Source organism: Nyctereutes procyonoides, unplaced genomic scaffold (genome assembly GCF_905146905.1).
Source record: "Nyctereutes procyonoides isolate TBG_1078 unplaced genomic scaffold, NYPRO_anot_genome, whole genome shotgun sequence".
Lineage (NCBI taxonomy): Eukaryota > Metazoa > Chordata > Mammalia > Carnivora > Canidae > Nyctereutes > Nyctereutes procyonoides.
The window spans coordinates 70,796,338-70,820,152 of record NW_026575140.1 but is presented as its reverse complement, the minus strand read 5'-3'; the positions used below and the strand labels follow the sequence as shown (position 1 = coordinate 70,820,152).

General features: G+C 36.9%; 1 protein-coding gene across 1 annotated transcript in view; it reads left to right on the top strand.

The window, feature by feature from the left end:
* The window catches only part of NXPE1 (neurexophilin and PC-esterase domain family member 1), a 28,103-nt gene extending 4,954 nt beyond the window's left edge, over nt 1-23,149 (top strand). Inside the window, 14 exon segments of the mRNA XM_055305276.1 lie at nt 6,333-6,492; nt 13,902-14,070; nt 14,073-14,140; nt 14,142-14,398; nt 14,400-14,435; nt 14,437-14,483; nt 14,673-14,707; nt 21,680-21,773; nt 21,776-21,871; nt 22,421-22,451; nt 22,637-22,724; nt 22,727-22,793; nt 22,796-22,967; nt 22,969-23,149. Coding sequence (XP_055161251.1) covers nt 6,333-6,492; nt 13,902-14,070; nt 14,073-14,140; nt 14,142-14,398; nt 14,400-14,435; nt 14,437-14,483; nt 14,673-14,707; nt 21,680-21,773; nt 21,776-21,871; nt 22,421-22,451; nt 22,637-22,724; nt 22,727-22,793; nt 22,796-22,967; nt 22,969-23,149 — 1,501 coding nt within the window.
* Nucleotides 23,150-23,815: the final 666 nt, after the last annotated feature.

The window sequence follows — 23,815 nt, the reverse complement described above, 5'->3', positions numbered from 1 at the left end:
CATTTCTCCTCTTGCTCTCTTCCCTGGTGATTTGATGAATTTCTTTAGTGTTATGCATGGATAACTTTCTATTTTATATCTATTATCATTTTTTTGTACCATGAAGTTTATTTATGACCCTTAAGTATATTGTAATCTATGTTAGGTTGTGCTTGCTCAATTTCCAATACATTCTACAATACCATTTTTATTCCTACCCACGTTTTGTGTATAAAACATACTTTACATCTTCTTTATCCTCATTCTATGTTTTTCTAATTGCTAAAATGCAGTTGACATAAAATATTGTATTAATGTCAGACATACCACATAGTGATCAACAATTCTGCACATGATGCAATACTTCCCATGATAAGAATAGTTACCATCTATTACCATGTAATATTACATTACTGACTGTATTCCCTATACTATGATTTTTTTTGTGTAACTTATTTTATAACTGGAAGTTCATAAATTTTAATCTGCTTCATCTAATTTTGCATCCACATAGCCCAACCTCTTTGGCAACCATCAGTTTGTTCTCCGTATTTATGAGTCTGTTTCTGGTTTTCTTTGTTTTGTTGCTATTTAATTCATTATATAGTGAAATCATGTAGTGTTTATTTTCCTTTGAGTTATTTTATTCAACATGGCCTGGATCTAGAGTATATTATGCTATCATGAATGGCAAGATTTCATTCTTTTTATGGCTGAGTTATTCTCCATTGTATTTATATGCAACACATCTTCCTAATACATTCACCTATTGATGAACAGTTGGATTGCTTCCATACCTTGGTTTATGTAAATAAGTTTCAGTGAACATAGTAGTGCATATATCTGTACAAATTAGTGTATTTTTTCCTTTGGGTAAATACCCAAAAATGAGTTTACAGGATCATATGGTATTTTTTTAATTATTTGAGGCACTTCTATATTGTTTTGTATGGTGGTGGCTGCAACAATTTACATTTCTACCAACAGTGTACAAGGATTCCTTTACTACATTCTCACCAACACTTGTTATGTGTCTTTTTCATAATAACCATTTTGATAGAATGATTATTAAACTGATAAACTGTGGTAAAAAGTTTACTGTGGTAAACAATCAGATGTGATATATGATTGTGGTTTTGATTTGCATTTCCCTGGTGATTAGCAATGTTGAGCACTTTTATATTTGTCTGTTGGCCATCTGTATGTCTTTTTCAGAAAAATGTTTACTCAGGTCCTCTGCCCATTATTTAATCTTTTTTTTTGGTGGTGGAGGGGAGTGAGTTTATGAGTTCTTTATATCCTTTCATACACTCTTTATCAGATCCTTTACAAATAATTTCTCTCAGTAGGTTGCTTTGTCTCGTTCTCATTGATGATTTCGCTCACTGTGAAAAATCTTTCTGCTTGGTGTAATACCAATATTTTGCTTTTGTTCCTCTTGCCTGGGGAAACAAATAGAAAATTGTTGCTAATACTAATAACCAAGAGAATACTGCCTATGTTTTCTTTTAGAAATTTATGGTTCTAGGCCTCCAATGTAGGTTTTTAATCCACTTTGAGTTTATTTTTGGTATGGTGTAAGAAAGTGATCCAGTTTCATTCTTTTGCATGTAGCTGTCCAGTTTTCCAACACCATTTACTGTGAAGAGACTTTTCTCCACTGCACATCCTTGCCTCCTGTGTTGTAGGCTGACCATATGAGTTTATTTCTATGTTCTCTATCCTGTTGCATTCACATAGGTGACTATTTTTGTGCCAGTACCATACCGTTTTAAGTACTGTACATTTGCAGTATATCCTGGAATTTAGGATTATGATACCTTCAGCTCTGGTCTTTCTCGAGATTGCTTTGGCAATTTAGAGACTTTTGTGCTTCCATACAAATTTTAAGATTTGTTTCACTTCTGTGAAAAGTACTATTGGTATTTTTATTGGGATGCCATTGAATCTTTACATTGCTTTGGGTAGTATGAATATTCTAATATCAATTCTTCCAATCCATGAGCATGGTATGTCTTTCCATTTATGTTGTCTTCAATTTCTTACATAAATATAGTCAGTTTTCAAGCTATGGATCTTTTTGCTTGCTTGATTATATTTATTTGTAGATAGTTTATTCTTTTTGATGCAGTTGTAAGTGGGATTGTCTTAAATTTTTTTCTCCCACTTTATTATTAGTGTATAGAAATGAAACAGATTTCTGTAACTAATTTTCTATCCTGCACCTTTAATGAGTTCATTTATCCTAATCTTGGGGTCCCCCCCCAGTGTCTTACTATTTCCTCTATACAGTTATATGTCATCTGGAATTAGTTATGGTTTTGCTTCTTCCTTACCAATTTGGATGCATTTTATTTCTTTTTCTTTTCTGATTGTTGATGAATTTCCAATGTAAGTGGTGAGAGTGGACATTTGCGTCTTCTTCCTGATCTTGAAGGAAAAGCTTCACCTTTGAGTACGTTAGATGTGGGCCTGTCATATATGACCTTTATGATGTTGAGGTATGGTCCCTCTATATCTGCTTTGCTGAGAATTTTTATTGTGAACAAATGTCAAATTTTGACAAATGCTTTTTCTGCATATATTGAAATGATCATATTTTTTATGGTTTTTGTTGTTAATGTGATATATCACATGGATTAATTGCGGAAATTAACTCATCCTTGCATCCCTGGAATAAATCCAATTTGTTCCTGGTAAATGATGCTCCTAATGTATTATTGAATTCAGCTCATATTTTGTCAAGAATTTTGGCATCTCAGTGAAAAACCAAGACACCTGCACCCCAATGTTTATAGCAGCAATGTCCACAATAGCCAAACTGTGGAAGCAGCCTCGGTGTCCATCGAAAGATGAATGGATAAAGAAGCTGTGGTCTATGTATACAATGGAATATTATTTGGCCATTAGAAATGACGAATACCCACCATTTGCTTCGATGTGGATGGAACTGGAGGGTATTATGCTGAGTGAAGTAAGTCAATCAGAGAAGGACAAACATTATATAGTCTCATTCATTCAGGAAATATAAAAAATAGTGAAAGGGATTAAAGGGTAAAGGAGAGAAAATGAGTGGGAAATATCAGTGAGGGAGACAGAACATGAGAGACACCTAACTCTGAGAGACAAACAAGGGGTAGTAGAAAGGGAGGTGGATGGGGGGGTGGGATGACTGGGTGACAGGCACTGAGGAGGGCACTTGACAGGATGAGCACTGGGTGTTATGCTATATGTTGGCAAATTGAATTCCACTAAAAAAATACACACAGGCACACAAAGAATTTTGGCATCTATGTTTATTAGAGGTATTATGGAGTTTTGGGGCTTTGTAATGTCTTTGGTTTTGGTATCAGAGTAATGCTAGCATCATAGAATAAATTTGGAAGCATTCCTTTCTCTTTCATTTTTTTTGGAATATTTTGTAAAGGATAAGTATTAATCCTTCTTTAAATATTTTGTAGGATTATCCTCTGAAGCCATCTGGTTTTGAACTTCTGTTTTTTGGGAGACTTTTTGATTATCAATTCAATTTTGTACTAATAACCAATCCATTTTGATTGTCTGTTTTTATTAATTGAGTCTTGGAAGATTGTATTTTTATAGAAAATTTTTCCATTTATTCTAGTTTCTCCAATGTTTGTCATGTAGATTTTCATAGTAGTCCCTTATACTCCTTTATTTTTCTGTGGTGTTGGGTGTTACTTCTCCTCTTTATGATTTCATTTATTAAAGTCCTCCCTCTTTTTTCTTGATGAGTCTGGCCAATGGCTTGTCAATTTTATCTTTTCAAAGAACCAGCCCTTAGTTTCATTTATCTTTTCTATTGTTTTATTTTTCAGTCTCTATTACTTTCTTTCTTCTACTAACTTTTTTTCCTTTTTCTAATTCCTTTAGGTGTAAGGTTAGATTGTTTGAGATTTTTCTTGTTTTTTTACAGTAAGCCTGTGTAGCTATAAAATTCCCTCTAGGAACTGCTCAATAACTAAAACATTTTGTTTTCATTTTCATTTGTCTCCCAGCATTTTTTAAATTTCCTCTTGGATTTCTTTCTTTACCTATTGATTATTTAGTAACATGTTGTTTAGCCTCCACTTGTTTGAGTTTTTTCCCAGTTTTTTCATTATGATTGATTTCTAGTTTCATCTTTTGTAGTCTAGAAAGACAGTTGAAATGATTTTATTCTTCTTGAATTTATTGAGAATTATTTTGTAACCCAACATGTGCTGTATCTGAAAAGAAAGTGTACTCTGCTGTCTTGGGGTAGAATATTCTATACATAACTCTTAAGTCCATCTGGTCTAATCCGTCATTCAGAGCCACTGTTTTGAGGTTGTTTTTGTTTGTTTTTTTATTTACTTTTCTTGATCTATCCATGATCCTGGGGTGGTTATTTATTGAGGTGATGCTACATTTGGTACATAAATATTTACAACTGTTATATACCCTTGTTGGTTTGATCCCTTTATATAATTTTCCTACTTTTTGTTACAGTCTTTTTTTTTAATCTATTTTGTCTGATATAAATATTGCTGTTTGTTGTTATTGCTTCCATTTGCATGGAATATATTTTTCCATTCCTTCATTTCCAGTCTGTATGTGTCATTAAATCTGAAACAAGTCTCTTGTAGGCAACATGTATATGGGTCTTCATTTTTTGTCTTTTGATTGGAGCATTTAGTTCATTTAAGGTAATTGGGTTTTTAAGATTTTTTTTTTTATTCATGATAGACAGAGAGAGAGAGAGAGAGAGAGAGAGGCAGAGACACAGGCAGAGGGAGAAGCAGGCTCCGTGCCGGGAGCCCGATGTGGGACTCGATCCCGGGACTCCAGGATCACGCCCTGGGCCAAAGGCAGGCACTAAACCCCTGAGCCACCCAGGGATCCCCTAAAGTAATTGTTGATAGGTACATATTTATTACTATTTTGTTATCTTCTGGTTGTTTCTGTAGTTCTTCTCTGTTCCTTTCTTTGTCTCTTGCTTTATTCCCTTGTGATTTGAAGTTGTTTTTTTTTTTACTGTTATGTATAGATTCCTTTCTCTTTATTTTTTCTATATCTATTACAGCTTTTTGTGTTTAGTTATCATATACTTCATATATAATCCCCAAGTATATAGCAATCCATTTTAAGAGGATGGTCACTTAAGTTTGAACACATTTAAAAGCACTGTATTTTTCTACTTCTCTCCAAATTTTATGTATATGATACCATATTTTACATCTTATTTCCTTTTTTTCAAGGTTTTACTTACTTATTTGAGAGAGTGGGTGAGAGAACATGAGCAGAGGAAGAGGGAGAAGCAGACTCCCATTATAGGGCTCAATCCCAGGACTCTGGGATCATGACGTGAGCGAAGACAGAGGCTTAACCCACTGAGCCACCTAGGTGCCCTGACATCTTATTTTCTATATCCCTTAACTAGTTATTGTAGATATAATTGATTTTACTATTCTTGCTTCCAACCTCCAACCTTAGCTTCATAAGTTATTGATCTGTCTTCACTCTATGTTTCATTTTGCCAGTGAATTTTTTTTTTGCTATATTCTTACTGTACTTATAGCTCTATTTTTTCCCCTTTAAAAAGCCTCTTTAACATTTCTTGGAAGGTCACTTTAATGGTGATAAACTCTAAGACTCCAATTCTGAATAATAATTTTGTTGGTTAGAGTATTTTTGTTTGTCTGTGCTTCTCTTTTAGCACATTGAATATACCACACCACTCCATTCTGCTCTGCAACATTTCTGCTGAAGAACCAGCTACCCCAGGAGCTCTTGGTAAGTGACAAGCTGCTTTTTGCTTGCTCTTTTAAGATCTTACCCATCCCCCCTTTTTGAGGTTTTAATTATTACATGTCTTTGTGTGGACAACTTTGTGTTAATCTTGTTGAGTTTCCTGGCCCTGAGTATCTGTTTCATTCCCCAGTAGAAGGACATTATCAACTATCTTTTTTTTTTTTTTTCGAGTAAATTTATGCCCCGTTTGCGCTCTTTTCTCCACGGAGCTCTATAATGTGGATGTTACTATGCTTGATATGTTGTCCAAGAGCTCCCTTACCCTAATTCTCACTTCTTAATTTTTGTTATTCAGCTTGAGTGCTTTCCATTACCTGTCTTCAAGATCACTGATTCATTCTTCATCCTCTAGATTCCCTCTACTGTATTTTCCTTTCAGTTATTATATTCTATAGCTGTATCTGTTTAGTAAATTTCTGAGTTCATCTGCTCTTTCTTGAGTCCTGTAAGCATCTTTTTGACCATCATTTTGAATTATTTGTCTCCTTTCCTGAGGTTTTATTTTGATTATTTGGAATGATTTCCTCTGGCTCTTCCATTTGTTTGACTCTCTGTATTAGGTTAGATCAGCTACATCTCCTAGTCTTGAAAGCAGCAGCCTTATATAGAAGGCGTCCTGCAGGGTCCAGTAGGGTAATACTTTCTGGTCACCAGAACCAGGCATACTGGGGTGAGTCTTGTGAGCTGGACCGGCCCCCAAAAGTTGCTATCAGCTTGTCAGTATGTGGGGTTATCTCCCAGCACAGTTGGCTGAGAGTCTTGGCTGCAGCTACAATAGAATCTTGGTGGGAGAGACCAGCCTCTAGTATAGGGGGCTGAGAGGCCTTGCCACTGCTGTGGACATGCTGTAGGCAAAGCTGGTTCCCTTCCCCCTTCCCTAAGGCAGGAGTTATTATGAAGGGGCACTTCCGTGGGTGGAGTGGGTAATGCTAGTAAGGTAGATGGAAGGTGCCTAAACTGACTCCTGCAAGGCTAGGCTGAAAGAGGACTAGAAAAATGGTACCTCCCAGTACTCCCAAAGGGAGCCCCTACAGATTTTGGCCCCTCCGGTTCTTCATGTATAATTCAGACAAACGACCGCTTCTTGGACCACATGATACAGTGTTTGTCCTTTAAGAGAGGAGTTTTTATTTCCTATAGCCCCATCAGGCACTCCCAGTGTTAAGCCCTGATGATTTTCAAGGCCAGACATTATGGGCACTCAGCTTTTTAGTGAAGTTTCCAGGGCTGTGGGCAGCCAGTGTGGGACTTGATCCCCTTGCTCCTCAGGGAGTAACTCCACGCCTGTGATGTGAGTCAATACATTGGGAATTTGGTTTGTAACCATGTCCCTTCCCCTCCTCTTGTCAATGTGACTTTCTCTTGATGTTTTTGGTTGTGGAAATTTATTCTTCCAGTCACAGGTCATTCTCAGAGTGAGTTGGATTATATGCAGTTGTTGCCTCCAGGTATCCATGGGAGGAAATGAGCTCAGAATCCTTTTAATCTACCATATTCCAGACCCATAACATCTTTTAGAAGGCCTGAACAGTTGTGGGCAAATACACAGAATCCAAAATACATACCTCAGAGAATATTTATGAACAATTAACTGATTTGGGTGCATTTACTCTTCCTTACTTATATACCTCATATTCTGTCATAACTAAGTTCTGTCAGGTAAAAGATATGTTGAAGTAGAACAGTCTTTTACTCTTGAAGAAAAAAGAGGAAGATGGTGAGTAGGAAGATTCTGAGCTCACTTCCTCATGCAGACACAAGGCTGAACTGCATATAGTATAACTCACTTGAGTAGCAGAACAACTTTTTTTTTAAGTATTTTATTTATGAGAGAGAGAGAGAGAGGCAGAGACACAGGCAGAGGGAGAAGCAGGGTCCACGCAGTAAGCCCGACATGGGACTCGATTCTGGGTACCCAGGATCAGGCCCCGGGCCGAAGGTGGCGCTAAACCACTGAGTCACCAGGGCTGCCCAGCAGAACAAGTTTAAAAGCACCATACAGTTAAAGATATAAAGAAAACGCAACATCTAGAAAGGTAGGATGGACAGAAATGCAGTTGGGAAAGAAAACTGTAATGATCCACAAGCAGGAGGGATTATCACAGGTGTGTAGGTACTCCCCAAGGAATGAGGGGTTTAAGTCCCTCATTGAGCACCCTCAGTCAATGAGCCCCACAACATTTGCTGCTTTGAAAATCAGCAGAGCTTAACTTCAGCAAGAGTGGAGGGCTACAGGAAAGGGGAATATACTCTTAAAGGGCCCATACACAATATTCCTCACTCTAAGACCACAGAGGCAACAGTTTGAAAAGTGCCTCAGCTATACATGTAGAACATTTATAAACTAATTTTAAGACATGTGCTAGAGGGCCAAGGATCTTTAGGAACTTTCTCCAGGCACAAAAATGCTGGCAGATTCTACTTTTCTTGCACTCCTTCAGCCTGACTGGCCTGACATAGGTGGAGGCCATTGTATAACATTGCATCTACCCTGCTAGCACCACTCACCCAGCTCAAGTCTTCTCTGTGGACTTACCATGGTAGGTTCTCCTACAAAGAAGATTCTCCTACAAAGAGACTACTGCCTTGCCACAGTGAGGGAAGGAGGCAGCCCTCCATATCACTAAACCTGTGGCAAGGTGTAGCCAGAAATTTCACCCAGCTTACATACAGGTACCACTGGAGTACCTGGTCCTACTGGACAGTAGGGATCGCACTAAAATCTTCTACATAAAGCCACTAACTTTAAGTCGAGGAAAAGCTGACCTACCTAAAACATAGAAACAAGTACAGAGAGACAAAAATATAGTAGAAGGAATCAAAGTAGAGTAGATGATGCAGAACAGATCAGTGATCTGAAAGAAATCTCAAGGAGAACATGAAGGATAATATAATTCACAATAAATGAATTTCAGAAGGAGAAGAGAAAGAAAGAAATAGAAACCTTAAAAGTAAAGAAATAATCATTGAAAACTTCCCTAAGTTGAGGAATGAAACATCAAGTTCCAGGATCCACAGAGAACCCCAATGTCAACCCAAAAATGTCCACACCAGGACACATAACTAAGGAGACTTTTCAAAGGAGCAAGAGAAAAGCAATTACTGACCCACATGAAAATTCATATAAGGCTAATATAGTCTGACTCTTGAGCAAAAACTTTGGTATACTCAAAGTCTTCCCTAACCAGCAAGGTTATCATTCAGAATTGAAGAGATAATTTATCACCGTTTAAACAGCCATACACGAAACTTCTTTGAAGGGAAAAGAAAAAGCTATAGGAAGGAAAAAAATCACTGCTAAAAGCAGGCATATACAAGAAACAGATCAAAAATTTACAAAGCTAGTAAAATACAAAAGTACTGATATCAATTTTATGTAAAATTAGTTAAGAGATAAAAAGATGTAAAATATGATGTTATATACATGAAACATGGAAAAGGGAGTAAAAATGTAGTTCTTTTAGAACGTGTTCAAACTTAAACAACAGTTCACCTTTCTATGAACTACTATATATGTACCGTGATGTTTATACATAACATCCTAACCACAAATCAAAACCTATAAAAGAAAGGAACCCATGAATGACGCTAAATAATCACAAGGGAAGAAAGCAAGAGAAGAAAGGAACAAAAGAAAATGACAAAACAACCAGAAGCAATATAAGCACATACCTATCAATAATTAAATCTAAATGGACTAAATCAGAAGACCTAGGGAGACTGAGTGGAAGGAGGGAGGGAGGGAAGAAGGGAGGAAGGAAGATAGACTCACCTATATTCTGTGTACAAGAGACCCATTTCAGACCTAAAGACAGATACAAAAGAAAGTAAAGGAGTATATAAAGGTATTCCATGCAAATGGAAGTGGGTGGGGGGAGGAGCCAATATAGCTATACTTATTTCAGATGTAATAGACTTTCAAAGAAAGACCATAGCAATAGACAATGGCATTAAATAAAAGGAGAAGTCAAACAAGAGGATATATTATAACAATTATAAATATCTATGCACTTATCATAGAAGCACCTGAATATATATAAAGCAAATATTAACAGACATAATGGGAGAAATTAACCATAAATACTCTAATAGTAGAAAACTTTAACACTCCACTTACATCAATGGATAGATCATCCACACAGAAAATCAGTAAGGAAGCAGTGGCTTTAAATGACACATTAGACCAGATGAACTTAATATACAGAACACTGCACCAAAAAATAGCAGAATACATATTCAAGTGCACATAAAACATTCTCCAGGATAGACCATGTGTAGGAACACAAATTTCAATAAATTCAAAAAAAATTGAAATTATATCAAACATTTTTTCCAAACATAACGATACGAAACTAGAAAAAACACCAATACGTGGGAGCTAAACAATATGCTACTAAACAACCAATGGGTTAATGGAGAAGGCAAAAAGGAAATAAACACCAGCACACAAATAAAACTGGACTAGAAACATGATGGTCAAAAATCTTTGGGACATAACAAAGTGGGATGTTTATGGCAAAAGAGACCTATGTCAAAAACAAGAAATATCTCAATCTCACATAATTCTTTTTGTTGTTGTTGTTGTTTTTAAATTACGATAGTCACACACACACAGAGAGAGAGAGAGGCAGAGACACAGGCAGAGGGAGAAGCAGGCTCCATGCACCGGGAGCCCGACGTGGGACTGGATCCCGAGTCTCCAGGATCGCGCCCTGGGCCAAAGGCAGGCGCTACACCGCAGTGCCACCCAGGGATCCCTCTAACATAACTTTTAAAAACAAAACCCAAAATTAATAATGGGAAGGAAATAACAATAAAAAGATAAAACAGTTACTTGAAAAGAGAAAACTGATAAACTTTTTATCAGACACATCAAGAAAAAGAGGACTCAAATAGTATAAATGAAAGACAGTAGCAACTAACAGCACAAAAATAAGGAACTGCTATGAGCAGTTTTGGGAAACATAGAAGAAAAGGTTAAATTCTGGAAACATACAGTATTCCAAGAAAGAAATAGAATCAGAAAGAAATAGAAAATTGGAACACTGATTACTTGTGATGAAATTGAGCTGGTAATCAAAAATTCTCTCAACAAAATTCTCTCTCCAGAACCAGATGGATTCACGGGAGAATTCCATCAAACATTAAAGAAGACATAATATCTATACTTTTCAAACTATTTCAAAAAAATAGAAATGGAAGGTAAACTACCAAATTCATTTTATGAGGCCAACATTACCTGATACCAAAATCAAAGACACAACAAAAAAAATATATAAGCCAATATTCCTGATGAACATAGCTGCAAAAATCCTCAACAAAATATTCATAAACCATATTCACAAACATTAAGATTTTCACTCCCTATGTTTAACTGAGATTTATTCCAAGGACGGTTCAATACAGCAAATCATCAATGTGATATACCATATTAACAAAATGGAAGATAAAAACCATATCATCGAGGAGCCTGAGTGGCTCAGTTGGTAAAGACTCTGACTCTTGATTTCAGCTCATGATCACAAGGTTGTAAGATGGTGCCCTACACTGGGCTCCATGCTGAGCACGGAGGCTGCTTAAGATTCTGTCTCCCCCTCTTATGATACCCCTCCTCTACCACTTCCACTCTTAAAAAAAATCCATGTGATTATCTCAAGAGATGCAGATAAAGCACCTGACAAAATTCTACATTCATTCATTATAAAAATGCTCAACAAAGTGGGTTTAGAGGGAATAGACTTCAACATAATAAAGGCAGTACATGACAGATACTCAGCTAGTATCACACTCACTGTTGACAAACTAAAGACTTTCCTCTAAAATCAGGAACAAGACAAGGATGACCAGTCTCTTTTATTCCACATACTACTGGAAGTACTAGCTGCAGCAACTAGAGAGGAATAAGAATAAAAGTTATCTAAACTGGTAAGGAAGAAGCAAAATTGCCACTATTTCTAGATGACATGATACCATGCATAGAAACCCTAAAGATTTCAACAGACTATTAAAATAAGTGAATTCATCAACATTGAGGATACAAAATTAATATATAGAAGTCTGCATATCTATACACTGATAACAAACTAGCAGAAAATTTAAGAATATAATCCCAGTTATAATTGCATTTAAAAAGAATAAAATACCTAGGAAAAGTGAATATTGTTAAATTGTGCATTCTACCCAAAGCAATCTATAGGTTCCATGCAATCCTGATCAAAATACCCATAGTTTTTTTCACAGAGCTAGAACATACAATCCTAAAATTTGCATGGAACCACAAAAGTCCCCAAATTGCAAAGGCAGTTTTGAGAAACAACAAAGTACCAGAATTCCATATTTTAAGATGTACTACAAAGCTAGAGTAGTCAAAATAGTACAGTAGTGGCACAAATATAAACACATATCAAGGGGACAGGATATAGGCCCCCAAAATCTACACTTTTATGGTCAACTAATCTATGAGAAAGGAGGCAAGAATATACAATGGAGGAAACTTAGTCTTTTCAATAAATGGTGTTGGGAAAACTGGACCACCTTCTTACACCATACACAAAAATAAACTCAAAATGGATTAAAGACCTAACTGTAAGATTTGAAACCATAAAACATCTTAAACAAAATAAATAACCTAGACATCAGCCTTAGCAACATTTTATGGATATGTCTCCTCAGGTAAGGGAAACACAGGAAAAATAAACTACTGGGAAATATGCCAAACCAGAAAGATTTTGCCCAGTGATAGAAATTATCAACAAAATGAAAAGGAACGAATTCAATGGGAGAAGAAATTTACAAGTGATATATCCTATAAAGTGTTAATATTCAAAATAAAGAACTCACACAATACCAAAAATAATAATCTAATTCAAAAATGAGCAGAGGGGTTACCTGGGTGGCTCAGTTGGTTAAGTGTCTGCCTTCAGCTCAGGTCATGATCCCAAGGTCCTGGGATTGAGCTCCATGTCAGGCTCTCCCTGCTTAGCAGGCAATCTGTTTCTCCCCTTCTCTCTGCCCCCTCCCTCCACTCGTGAAAGTGCATGTTCACATGCACTCTCTTTATCAAATAAAATGTTTAAAAAAATTAAAAGAATGGGCAGAGAACCTGAATGACACTTTTCAAAGAGGACATATGGATGGCCAATGGACACAGGAAAAGATGCTCAAAATCACTAATCATCAGGGAAAGGCATCAAAACCACAAGGAGATTCACCTCACACCTATGGCTAGTATCAAAATGGCTAGTATCAAAAAGACAAGAAATAACAAGTGTTAGCAAAGATGTGAAGAAAAAGGGACTCTTGTGCACTGTTGGTGAGACTGTAAGCTGGGTATATCCACTATGCCAAACAGTAGGGAGACTCCTTGAGAGTTAGAAATAACAGTCAGCAATTCCACTTCTGAGTATTTACCTGTAGAAAATGAAAACCCTAATTCCAAAAGATATATGCACTCCTATGTTTATTGAAGCATTATTTACATGAGCCAAGATATGGAGCAACCTAAATGTCTACTAACTGATGCATGGGGTAAAGAACATATGATATACATACATATAAGAATATTACTTAGTCATGAAAAAGAATGAAATCTTGCCATTTGCATCAACATTAATGGAACTAGAGGGTACTATGTTAAATGAATTAAGCCAAACAAAGAAAGATAAATACAATATGATTTCACTTATATGTTGAATCTAAAAAATAAACAAATGAATAAACTATTTTCTGCCAGATATCATGGAGATAGCAGAGTAGGGATAAGTGAAATAGATATAGGAGATTAAGAAGTACAATCTTCCAGTTATAAGTCATGGGGATGAAAAGTAGAGCATAGGGAATATGGTCAATAGTATTGTAATAACTTCATATGTTGACACATGATTACACTGATCATGGTGAACATTTCATGATGTATAGAATGGGAAAATCACTATGCTATATTCCTGACAGTAATATAATATTGTATGTCAATTACAATTAAAAATAATTTTTACTTTAAAAATATTTTTACATGTCATTCAAAATTGTCAGAGTATAAATAATATGACAATAGGTAAATAAACATTCAAATTCATAGTAAGTAAAATGACTTGGTTCATTTCATTATGTCATATACCTTGTAATTTCAGTTTTGGTCTAGTCTAAACTTACCTATCTTCTTCCATCACTGGAATACATCCATGAAGTCCTCATACCCTAAAATATCACTGAGTCTCTTAAAGGCACCAATAGAGATTGAGCAAAGAATATAGGGAATCATGGAGAAACTAAACCAGCTAATCCCACCCTGAGCTTTCACCTGAACACCACCACCAATGCCACACACAGCACAGCCACCATCCTCCAGCCTCGAGACACCTACTGCAGGGGGAGATGACCTAGACATCCTACTGGAGGAGAGGGAACACTTGAGACACAGGAAGGCAATGAAGTGGTATTTCCTGAGGGCTGGGATGTCTTCCCCATGTCTAAAAACAGGCACTTCAGGAAAGGTGATAGACTTCAACAATGGCACCCACCTGGTCAGCTTCACTCTGTTCTAGGAGGGCCAGGTCTCTATCTTCCTGATGACTCACCCCAGTGAAGGAGTATCTGCTCTCTGGAGGGCAAGGAATCAAGGCCATGATGATTATTTCCAAAGGTGAATTTGTTAGTGGCACCACCGATGTTTGCTGAATGTGGCCTGACCCCAAACTCAAGTGCTAAGCTGTGTAAGACCTCAGCATACACCCTTGAGAAGCCCTGATTCACATGACTACCCAGAATTGATAAATTCTTATCTTATTGTCAAGGAATAAAGCCTTTTTTCACACGTAAATATACTTTTAAACACCCTGAGAAGTCCCCATGGGCAGAGCTACATTGCCCATCTCAATTAACATTGAACATGACCCTTTCAGATGCCTCTTCTACTCAAGGTCTGGTCAGACATGTGGTGAGTTCGTGAGATCCCTTTTTTATGACTCCCACTGCCAAGACTGGCATTCTCACCAAAACATTCAATAAAAGAGGGTTGCCTGAAGTGGAACTCTGTATTATATGTACTATACTTTCCCACGATGACCAGTATTCTCAAATTGCATGTCTTTTACTGTAGACCTAGGTTTTACAAAATATATTCAGTGTAAAAGTATTCTGATAGGTGTTGTAAATGTTACACCAAAAAAGGATTCTTTGATAAAATAAAAAACATCTATATGCCTTCATTCCCCATATCCTCTTATGTAGATTCCACCTCTCAAATATCTTTTGCATTCATCCATTTGTCTCCATACCTATGCTGTTGAGTTGAGATCATCAGTTCATCTAGATTACTTGTCGCACCTTTCCTTCCACCAATCCTCCCTCTCTAATCCACTGTCCACACTGCATCCTGAGTAATCTTTCCAAAATGTCAACTCCTACTGGTCATGTCCAGTTGATCTCAAGATCAGATACTCCTCAGCATGTGCTGCTCAGGTTGAAGGAGTCCATACTCACCAAGTTGTCATGTAGTGATTCTTAAAAGCCCTTGGCTAATAGGCCTTCACAAACTGGGGTATAAGCATGTTTCTCTTATCAATCATGGCTGCATCAATTCCATATCCTTCTTCTCTTGCTCATAAACAGATGCTCACTCCTTGGTCTATCAGTTCTCCATTAAGCTGGAAAACTTCATTGTTTAGAATGAACTATCAGAGTCTCTTCAGGAGCCATTTTGCAAATGGTAACTATGTACCACCACAAATCCAGAACATGTGGGCCAAGCCCTGAGACAACCTATCAGTTCCAAATTCTTTTGCTCCTTTGCTAACTTTCTGTAAAGAGTTTCAGGAGCTCAGTCTGTTTCCTCTTTCCCTTCCATTCTGCTACTATCCATTTTGATCCTTAGGATTTACTTTCCCTACACTTGATTTCAGAGTGGAATGCTAGCTTCTTCCCTTAAGCTTTCAAAAAAATATGCTGAGGAAGTAAAGTATGGACAGCAAACATGGAAAAATAACATGCATTCCAGATTTCATGTAGTCATCCAAGTGTTGATCTGTAGTCCCTGACTACCTTCTGAAATAAGTTCAGCTGGGTTTCTGTTCTTTCCCTCTGATCTCTGATGATGCAACTCATTAATTCTTTTCCTATCCACTAATCATTCTTTTTTTTTTTTTTATGATAGTCACACACACAGAGAGAGAGAGAGAGAGGCAGAGACATAGGCAGAGGGAGAAGCAGGCTCCATGCACCGGGAGCCGGACGTGGGATTCGATCCCGGGTCTCCAGGATCGCGCCCTGGGCTAAAGTCAGGCGCCAAACCGCTGCACCACCCAGGGATCCCTCCACTAATCATTCTTACATAGAAAGTCACAGTAAAGGTGACAATGTGATCTCTTCCTTTTTCTGAATTGAACCTGAAGAGGCATCCACAGAAGAAAATTAAGTACTGCTTGTATTTATTGTACCTAGCACCTGGATCCCCATTCCTCCTGTATTCTCTTTCTCCTTGCTACCACTTAACATATTCACAGGTTTGAAACAAAGAGTGAGTCAAGGAGAAGATAAGAGCTTTGAAGCAGGAAGAGTCAGATAGTCAGTGTTTCATCAGCTAGAGGAAAGAAATGCAATGCACCAAACTAAATACGACTTTCTGCCAGATATTAGGGAGATAGTAGTGGATCAGGCAAGTTCACTACCTTCCTTGATAGAGTCTACAATCATCAGAAGGCAAGTTTCTAGGAAAAATGGAAAGTGGTAAGCATAGCAAGAAATGTAGATGAAGAAGCAGAAACTCTGTGAAAAAAGGTCTGCATGCCTTGCTAAGGAGCCTGAAGTCCTTAGGTAAGTGAAATGGATTTTATTTATTTTTTTTAAGATTTTATTTATTTATTCATGAGAGACAGAGAGAGAGAGGCAGAGATACAGGCAGAGGGAGAAGCTGGCTCCATGCAGGATGCCTGATGTGGGACTCAGTCCTGGGATTCCAGGATCACACCCTGGGCCAAACACAGGCACCAAACCACTGAGCCACCCAGGGATCTCAGTGAAATGGATTTTAAATAATAATGAATACAGTTGCATTTGCAACCAAAAAGGGTGTTCTGGCAGTTGCATCCCAATATAGGTGGGGTAAAACAGACAGCTTGGTTAGAGACTCACACAAATCCAAGAAAAATATTACATGAACTTGAATAAGTGATGTGTAAACAACAAAAGAAGACAACTTGCATATTAGATAAATATTTTGAATTAAAAATTCCAGGACATACTGATTGCATGTGGCAGATGAGAAGAGTTGCCCTGGACTTCAAGTGCTCTCAGAAAGGTAGACAGTTTTCCAAAATGCTAATCCATATACAATGCCCAATACATATAAAATTCACAACAATAATTTTCAGTTGTAGAAATTTTTAAATTATTTTTTACTCACAAGCAAAAGACTTGTTACCTGCATGTATGGACAGACAGCAGGCTAATTTGTTATCTTATGTTTTGAAGGTCCAATCCATGGAAGTTAAAATGGTGAAACCTCCTAAATTCATTGACATCTCCCAGTGAGGTAGTAAGTTTTCTTGTCCTATTGTGGGTAGTTCTTAGTATGGGTCTTCCAAAAGACATTCTTATGACGGGGGAAGTTTATCAGTATCAATCCTAGTAATCATGGATTTCCTGGAGCACAATTCCTAGCAGGTGTCTGTGATGTCAATCACCTTGGATTTTAAAGAGAGAAATCAGCTCAAGGAAATTATTTCAAACTCTTTTTATAACAGATTTTTATAGCTGTTTATCCAAAAAGGGAAAGTATTAGTATTCTACATTCATATTTAAACATGGTAGTGCTTCTCCTGGAGTCGGTGATCTGTCTGGGGCACTGTGCAAATGTCTTTGATGGTTACCCACAGCTTTTGAGTAGGAACATTTTGGTTTGGTTATCCTAATTCTCTGTTGGCATAACTTCCTAACCTTTAGTTTATGCACTAAGCAATTTTATATGGAGTTTCCATTTTATTAAATGTCTTTTAGTGGCAAATGCAAAGCCATGTTACTTATAAAAGAATAATGTTTATACTTGGCTTTAAAATAACTTTCTCTAAAGCCTGAGTTTACCAATAACATCCATTTTGAGATTTACTTCAACTAATAATTTAATGCCTAATATTTATTCATGTATTCTGCAAATGTTTATTAAGGTTCTAATAGATATGAGGCATTATGGGCAAGGAGAAAAATAAATGTTCAGCAAGGTTGCAATCTGAAAGACATTCAACCTACCAATTCTATGAAGAAAGAAAAAAGGCAGAGGGCTTATGTTAAAGCTGTTATTTGACTTAGCCCTGAAGGATAACTGTAGACAGAAAATGAGGAGAAAGAGAAAACTCATAAAGCCCATGAGTAGGATTGCCAGGTTTAGCAAATAATAATCTAGGATTTTAAATTAGATTTGAGTAATTTCTAATTGTTTATGGATATCATATGCATGAGATAAAGGGTAAATATTGCATGGAAAATACACTAAAAATTATTCCTTATTAGAAATAATTCAAATTTAATTTGGTATCCTGTATTTTTTTTATCTGATAACTCTACTCATAAGCAAAATCACCATGAACTTTGTTCAATAGGCCAATGGAGTGAAAGTATTTAGTGCACCAGAGCAAAGGAAGAGGCTAGAAAGAAAGGAAGAAACTAAATTATGGATTCTCAAGTACCATGCTGAGAATTTTAGGGTTTATTCAGTCAGCTTTTGAAAGCTACAAAAATCAACTAAGGAAGAGAGTGATATGATCCACTTTCTGCTTTGAAATGTATTTCACGAATTTAACAAAATGTGCATGATTTATATAAAGAAATATTTAATGCTACTAAGAGATATAAAATGAAGGGTTTTCTTCTATTTATATAAATGTTGGATGGGATGACTTGATGTTGAAAAGGTGTCAAAGTAGCTTAAAACAATTAAAAAATATCATTTGCAGTTCTGTAGTTCAGTAGTCCAACATTTGTCTCATTGAGCTAAAATAAAGGCATAACAGGGCAGCATTCCTTTCTGGAGGCTCTAGAGCAGAATCTACTTCCTTGTCTTTTCCACTTCTAGAGGTGCCCTTGTTCTTCACAGCCCTCTTCTTCCATTTTCCAAAGATACAACAATAGGCCAAGTTCCCATATCACATCTTTCTGACCCACTCCTCTGCCTCCTTCTCCCACTTTTAAGGATGAATGAGATTTAGATTGGTCCCACCCAGATCATCCAGGATAATCTCCCATCTCAAAACCTATACCTTTAATCATATCTGGAAAGTCTCTTTTGCCAGGGAAGTTAACATATTCACAGGTCCCAGGGATATCTTTGGGGGGACATTTAGTCTCCCTACTGTAATCTTTATACTAATTGATAAATATAATGGAATCTTAATACTATTATCAACATACTATTAAGCCCACTCTATTAAATAAACATTAAGATTAATCATAATAAAATGTGTTATATATTTGATATAGTCTTTCAGAGCACTTAGCTTGACCCTTGGCAAAATGAATACCCTGACACATAAATATTGTACAAGATATGGCTTTCAATAATAAGCTTAAAGGCTCTCTTCTCACCAAAGCATGCCAGTACATTATTAGGATGGCTGTACGGATCTTCTAGGGTTACAGTATTCAGTCATCCAGGGTGCAATGGTATCAAACCTCACAGAAACTCAACCATGTCACACTGAAATTTTCATATAATTATAGAATTACAGAAACTCTCTTTAGCAAATCACTAGGGCTTAGCTATTCCAGGATTACCTGAAAGAATTCTTATTTCAGAATTTTCCAATTTTTCTACCATCACTATTTTTCCACTTTGTCCATAGATTACACACATGCATATGACTATTCAGTAGGTCTAGACAACAGAGACTGCAAGGTCTATGGAGGGCTAAGCATGGGGAGTAAAGCAGAGATTGGATGTGGTCTCCTACTATCCATTATCCCTTCCCTCTTTGGTAATAAAATACCGTTATTTTAGCTGGGCCCACTGTCACTCAACTAAAGGCTGCAGTTGCAGCTAGTGGTGGCCATAATTAGATTTTGGCCAGGATTATGAGCAGAAGTGATATGGGAAATGTCTATGTCATGCCTTAAAAGTAAAACAACTTGCCCTCCCCTTCCTCTTGGCTAAACTTGAGATATAATGCTAAGAGATGAAAAAGTCATGTTAGACCATGAGATTGATGTCATATATTAAAAATAGCAACTTGATTGTGACGATAGTATCAAGTATATCCATATATGCTCAAATTCACTCAACTCCATACATTAAATATATATAGTTATTTGTATGTCAATTATACCTCAAAAAAGTTATAAGAAAATAATAAAGTTAAGATTATCACACCTTCTCCAAAAAAAAGAGTTGCAGAACAAGGCAGAAGGAACTGGAGCCCTTGAAACCATGGAACATCATATTGGTCCTGGCCTGCTCACTTTAGGACTATTATGTGAGAGATAAATAAATTTATATTTAAGTGATTATTATTTGCTTCCTATCTACTACAGAATATGATATTAGTACAGAAATGCTATGTAATAAACCTAAAATACAAGGCATTAACTCAATGGGGATTTGGGGGGGTAGGTGGATAGTGAGTGAAAAGGAAACATGACAGGTAGGAAATCTGATGATTTTCAGTACGCCACAGCAAAAATTTTGGTGCATGGCTACTTGCAATGCCTTGGAAGGCAGACATGTGCCAACAGAGCCTGTAATTCTAATGCAACTTGCAGGAAAATCTCAGAACATTAGTGTTGTCTGTCATGTGTTACTTTTTATGAAATTGTACTTTAAAACATCAATTCAAGGGATGTCTGGGTGGCTCAGCAGTTGAGTGCCTGTCTCTGGCTCAGAGTGTGATCTCAGGGTCTGGGATCGAGTCCCACAGTGGGCTCCCTGTGGGGATTCCGTTTCTCCCTCTGCCTATGACTCTGCCTCTCTCAAATAAATAAATATGAAATTATTTTAAAAATAAATTAAATAAAATACCAATTCAAACTAGGTATTTTATACTGTTTGAACTTTTAAAAATGTGGGCATATTTTTAAGCTAGTTTTTTAACAAGAATATCCCTGTGGAAAAACATTTCATAGAAAAAAATAAGACTAATGTTTCCTTAATAACACAAAGGTAAGTAATTTGGTACAAAGACACCAACTTTTAGACCACTAATATTCGGGTTAGAGATAAAGGCCTGAGTCATCACAGAATCAGCAATGTTGACAAAAACTTAACTAATAACCAGATTTGGGAGAAAATTTACAAGGAATCAAGATGACTCAAAATCTCTTAAACAAATGAGAAGTGGTTAAACAAAGCTGGTGACCAAAGAATACCAAGAGGAGACGAAGGAATTAGGAAATAGGAGTTTGGGATCCCTGGGTGGCGCAGCGGTTTAGCGCCTGCCTTTGGCCCAGGGCGCGATCCTGGAGATCCGGGATCGAATCCCACGTCGGGCTCCCGGTGCATGGAGCCTGCTTCTCCCTCTGCCTATGTCTCTGCCTCTCTCTCTTTCTGTGTGACTATCATAAATAAATAAAAATTAAAAAAAAATTAAAAAAAAAAAAGGAAATAGGAGTTTGAGGAAGAGAGAAAGAGATCAACAAAGGGAAGGGCAGGGATCCCTGGGTGGCGCAGGGGTTTAGCGCCTGCATTTGGCCCAGGGCGCGATCCTGGAGACCCGGGATCGAATCCCACATCGGGCTCCCGGTGCATGGAGCCTGCTTCTCCCTCTGCCTGTGTCTCTGCCTCTCTCTCTCTCTCTCTCTCTGTATGACTATCATAAATAAATAAAATTTAAAAAAAAAACAAAGGGAAGGGCAGAGAAAGGTTAGATATTTAACTTATGCCAATAAAATCACTTACCAGAAGTGTCTGTTACTAGAGTGAAAAAAATAGAAATGCCAAGTCAGAATGAAGGCTCCTGTATTTAATGGTTATACATCAGAAGGAAGGTGGATTACAACATTTTGTAAGCAAATTCAGTTAAATACAATGAGATAAATGGCTATTTGAAAGGAAAATTGACTTACCTCCTGGGAGACTCTACACCGCACCAGTGGATCAAATACTTGCCCAAACTTGTAAAAAGTATGTAATTATTTTAAATTGTTTTAGAAATTGAGGTTGACATTAAAGTACTTTTAATAAGATCTCTATTCTCTCATTTTGGTTATTTTATTTTCAACTTCATTTAGATTTCTAGATTTGAGGATTTAATTTAAAATATGTCTTATTCCCACTTTTACAAGAACCGTTGTTTCTCTTTATAAATTCCAATAAAAACTTTACATTTTGATTGATATTTCACACATATGAACAATCTACCCTAAAGTATAGGATGTTCTAGTCAAAAATAATCTAGATGGATGAGTATTTCTTTTAACTTCTTTATTTATTCATGAGAGACACAGAGAGGCAGAGACATAGGTCAGGGGGAGAAGCAGGCTCCCTGCGAGGAGCCTGATGCGGGACTCAATCCCAGGACCCTGGGATCACGACCTGAGCCGAAGGCAGATGCTCAACCACTGAGTCACCCAGGCATCCCTAAATGGGTGAGTATTTTAAATGATAGAATATTCTTTTTAAAAATATTAATCATTGCCTCTGAGTTAAAAAAAAAACTGATTTGTGTATTAGCACTAAATGTTTTTGATCTTCATAGAACTGGAATTTTTTGAGATTTTATTTGAGAAAGAGAGAGAGCATGAGTGGGGTTGGAGGACAGAGGCAGAAGGAGAAGCAAACTCCCCACTGAGCTCAGAGCCTGATCCCAGAGCCTGATCCTGAGATCATGACCTGAGCCAAAGGCAGATGCTTAGCCAACTGAGCCACTCAGGCACCCCATGCAACTGAAATTTTTAAGAAACATTTGCTTCTGAATGCAAACAGACACATTTAGGTTTGGTGGGGGGAAAAAACAGTTACTCTTTTTTTTTTTTTTTTAACAGTTACTCTTTTGTCAGTCTTTAGCTCTACTCTGTGATAGATGAGGGTTATATCCCTCAGGAAACTGGATATCAAGTGACAAAAAAGTGGCCATTGTCATCATACCTGGCCAGCACTTCAGGCCCTTCCTCATTGGCATTTTCATTCACAGGGCCATTGGTGCCTGAAAAACTTCTCAACAACTGTTCCTAAGAAGCCTAGCCACTAAAGTGATCTTTAAGACAGAAAACATCAGGAAGACACAGGTTTGGAAACTTCCATGATTACATTCAATATCTTACCATATGGACATTTTCAAAGATTTCAGTGTGTATTCTTGATGCCTGGGACATGACCATTGTATATGGCACTAATAGTGTCCACCCACATGATCATGTAATTGGAAATCAGATTAACATGTTCTTAAACTACCTATGCTAAAGCATGAATATACAAAATACCTAGAAACACATCTCTGCAAATAATTCTACTTGTATTGTCAAAGAAATTTTATTCTAGGGACTAAAAAAATCAAAATCAAAAGAATCTGTCTGGGTAGAGAGGACATTTATGAACCAAGACAAACAACATAGTGTGCAAAGCCAAGAGAATCAGACATGAATAATGATTATGCTATCCCTGGAGGCTGCATACATGTGATAATAAATGTTCATATTCCTTAAACAAGTTTGGTTCATAATTTCTGTTACTTGTGGCTGAAAGCATCCTAACTACACTTTGTTGGGTTAAAAGAATAAACATGATCATCATGATGTGTCATCTAACATTTTCTATAAAGGGCTAGATAGTAAATGTTTTATACTTTGCAGGCCACTCACCTCTGTTATATCTCTGCCATTGTAGGATGAAAGCAGCCATAGAAAGCATTTAAATGAATTAGTATGGCTATGTTCCAATAAAACTTTATGACACTGAAATTCAAATTTCATGTAATTTATTCTTCTTTTGATTTTCTCCCATATTTTTAAAAGTATAAAAACTATTCTTAAATTTTCAGGGAAGATGGCAGAGGAGGAAGATCCTAGGTTCACTTTGTCCCATTGCTACACCTAGAAAACACGCACATCTGTATAAAAACTCAGAAAA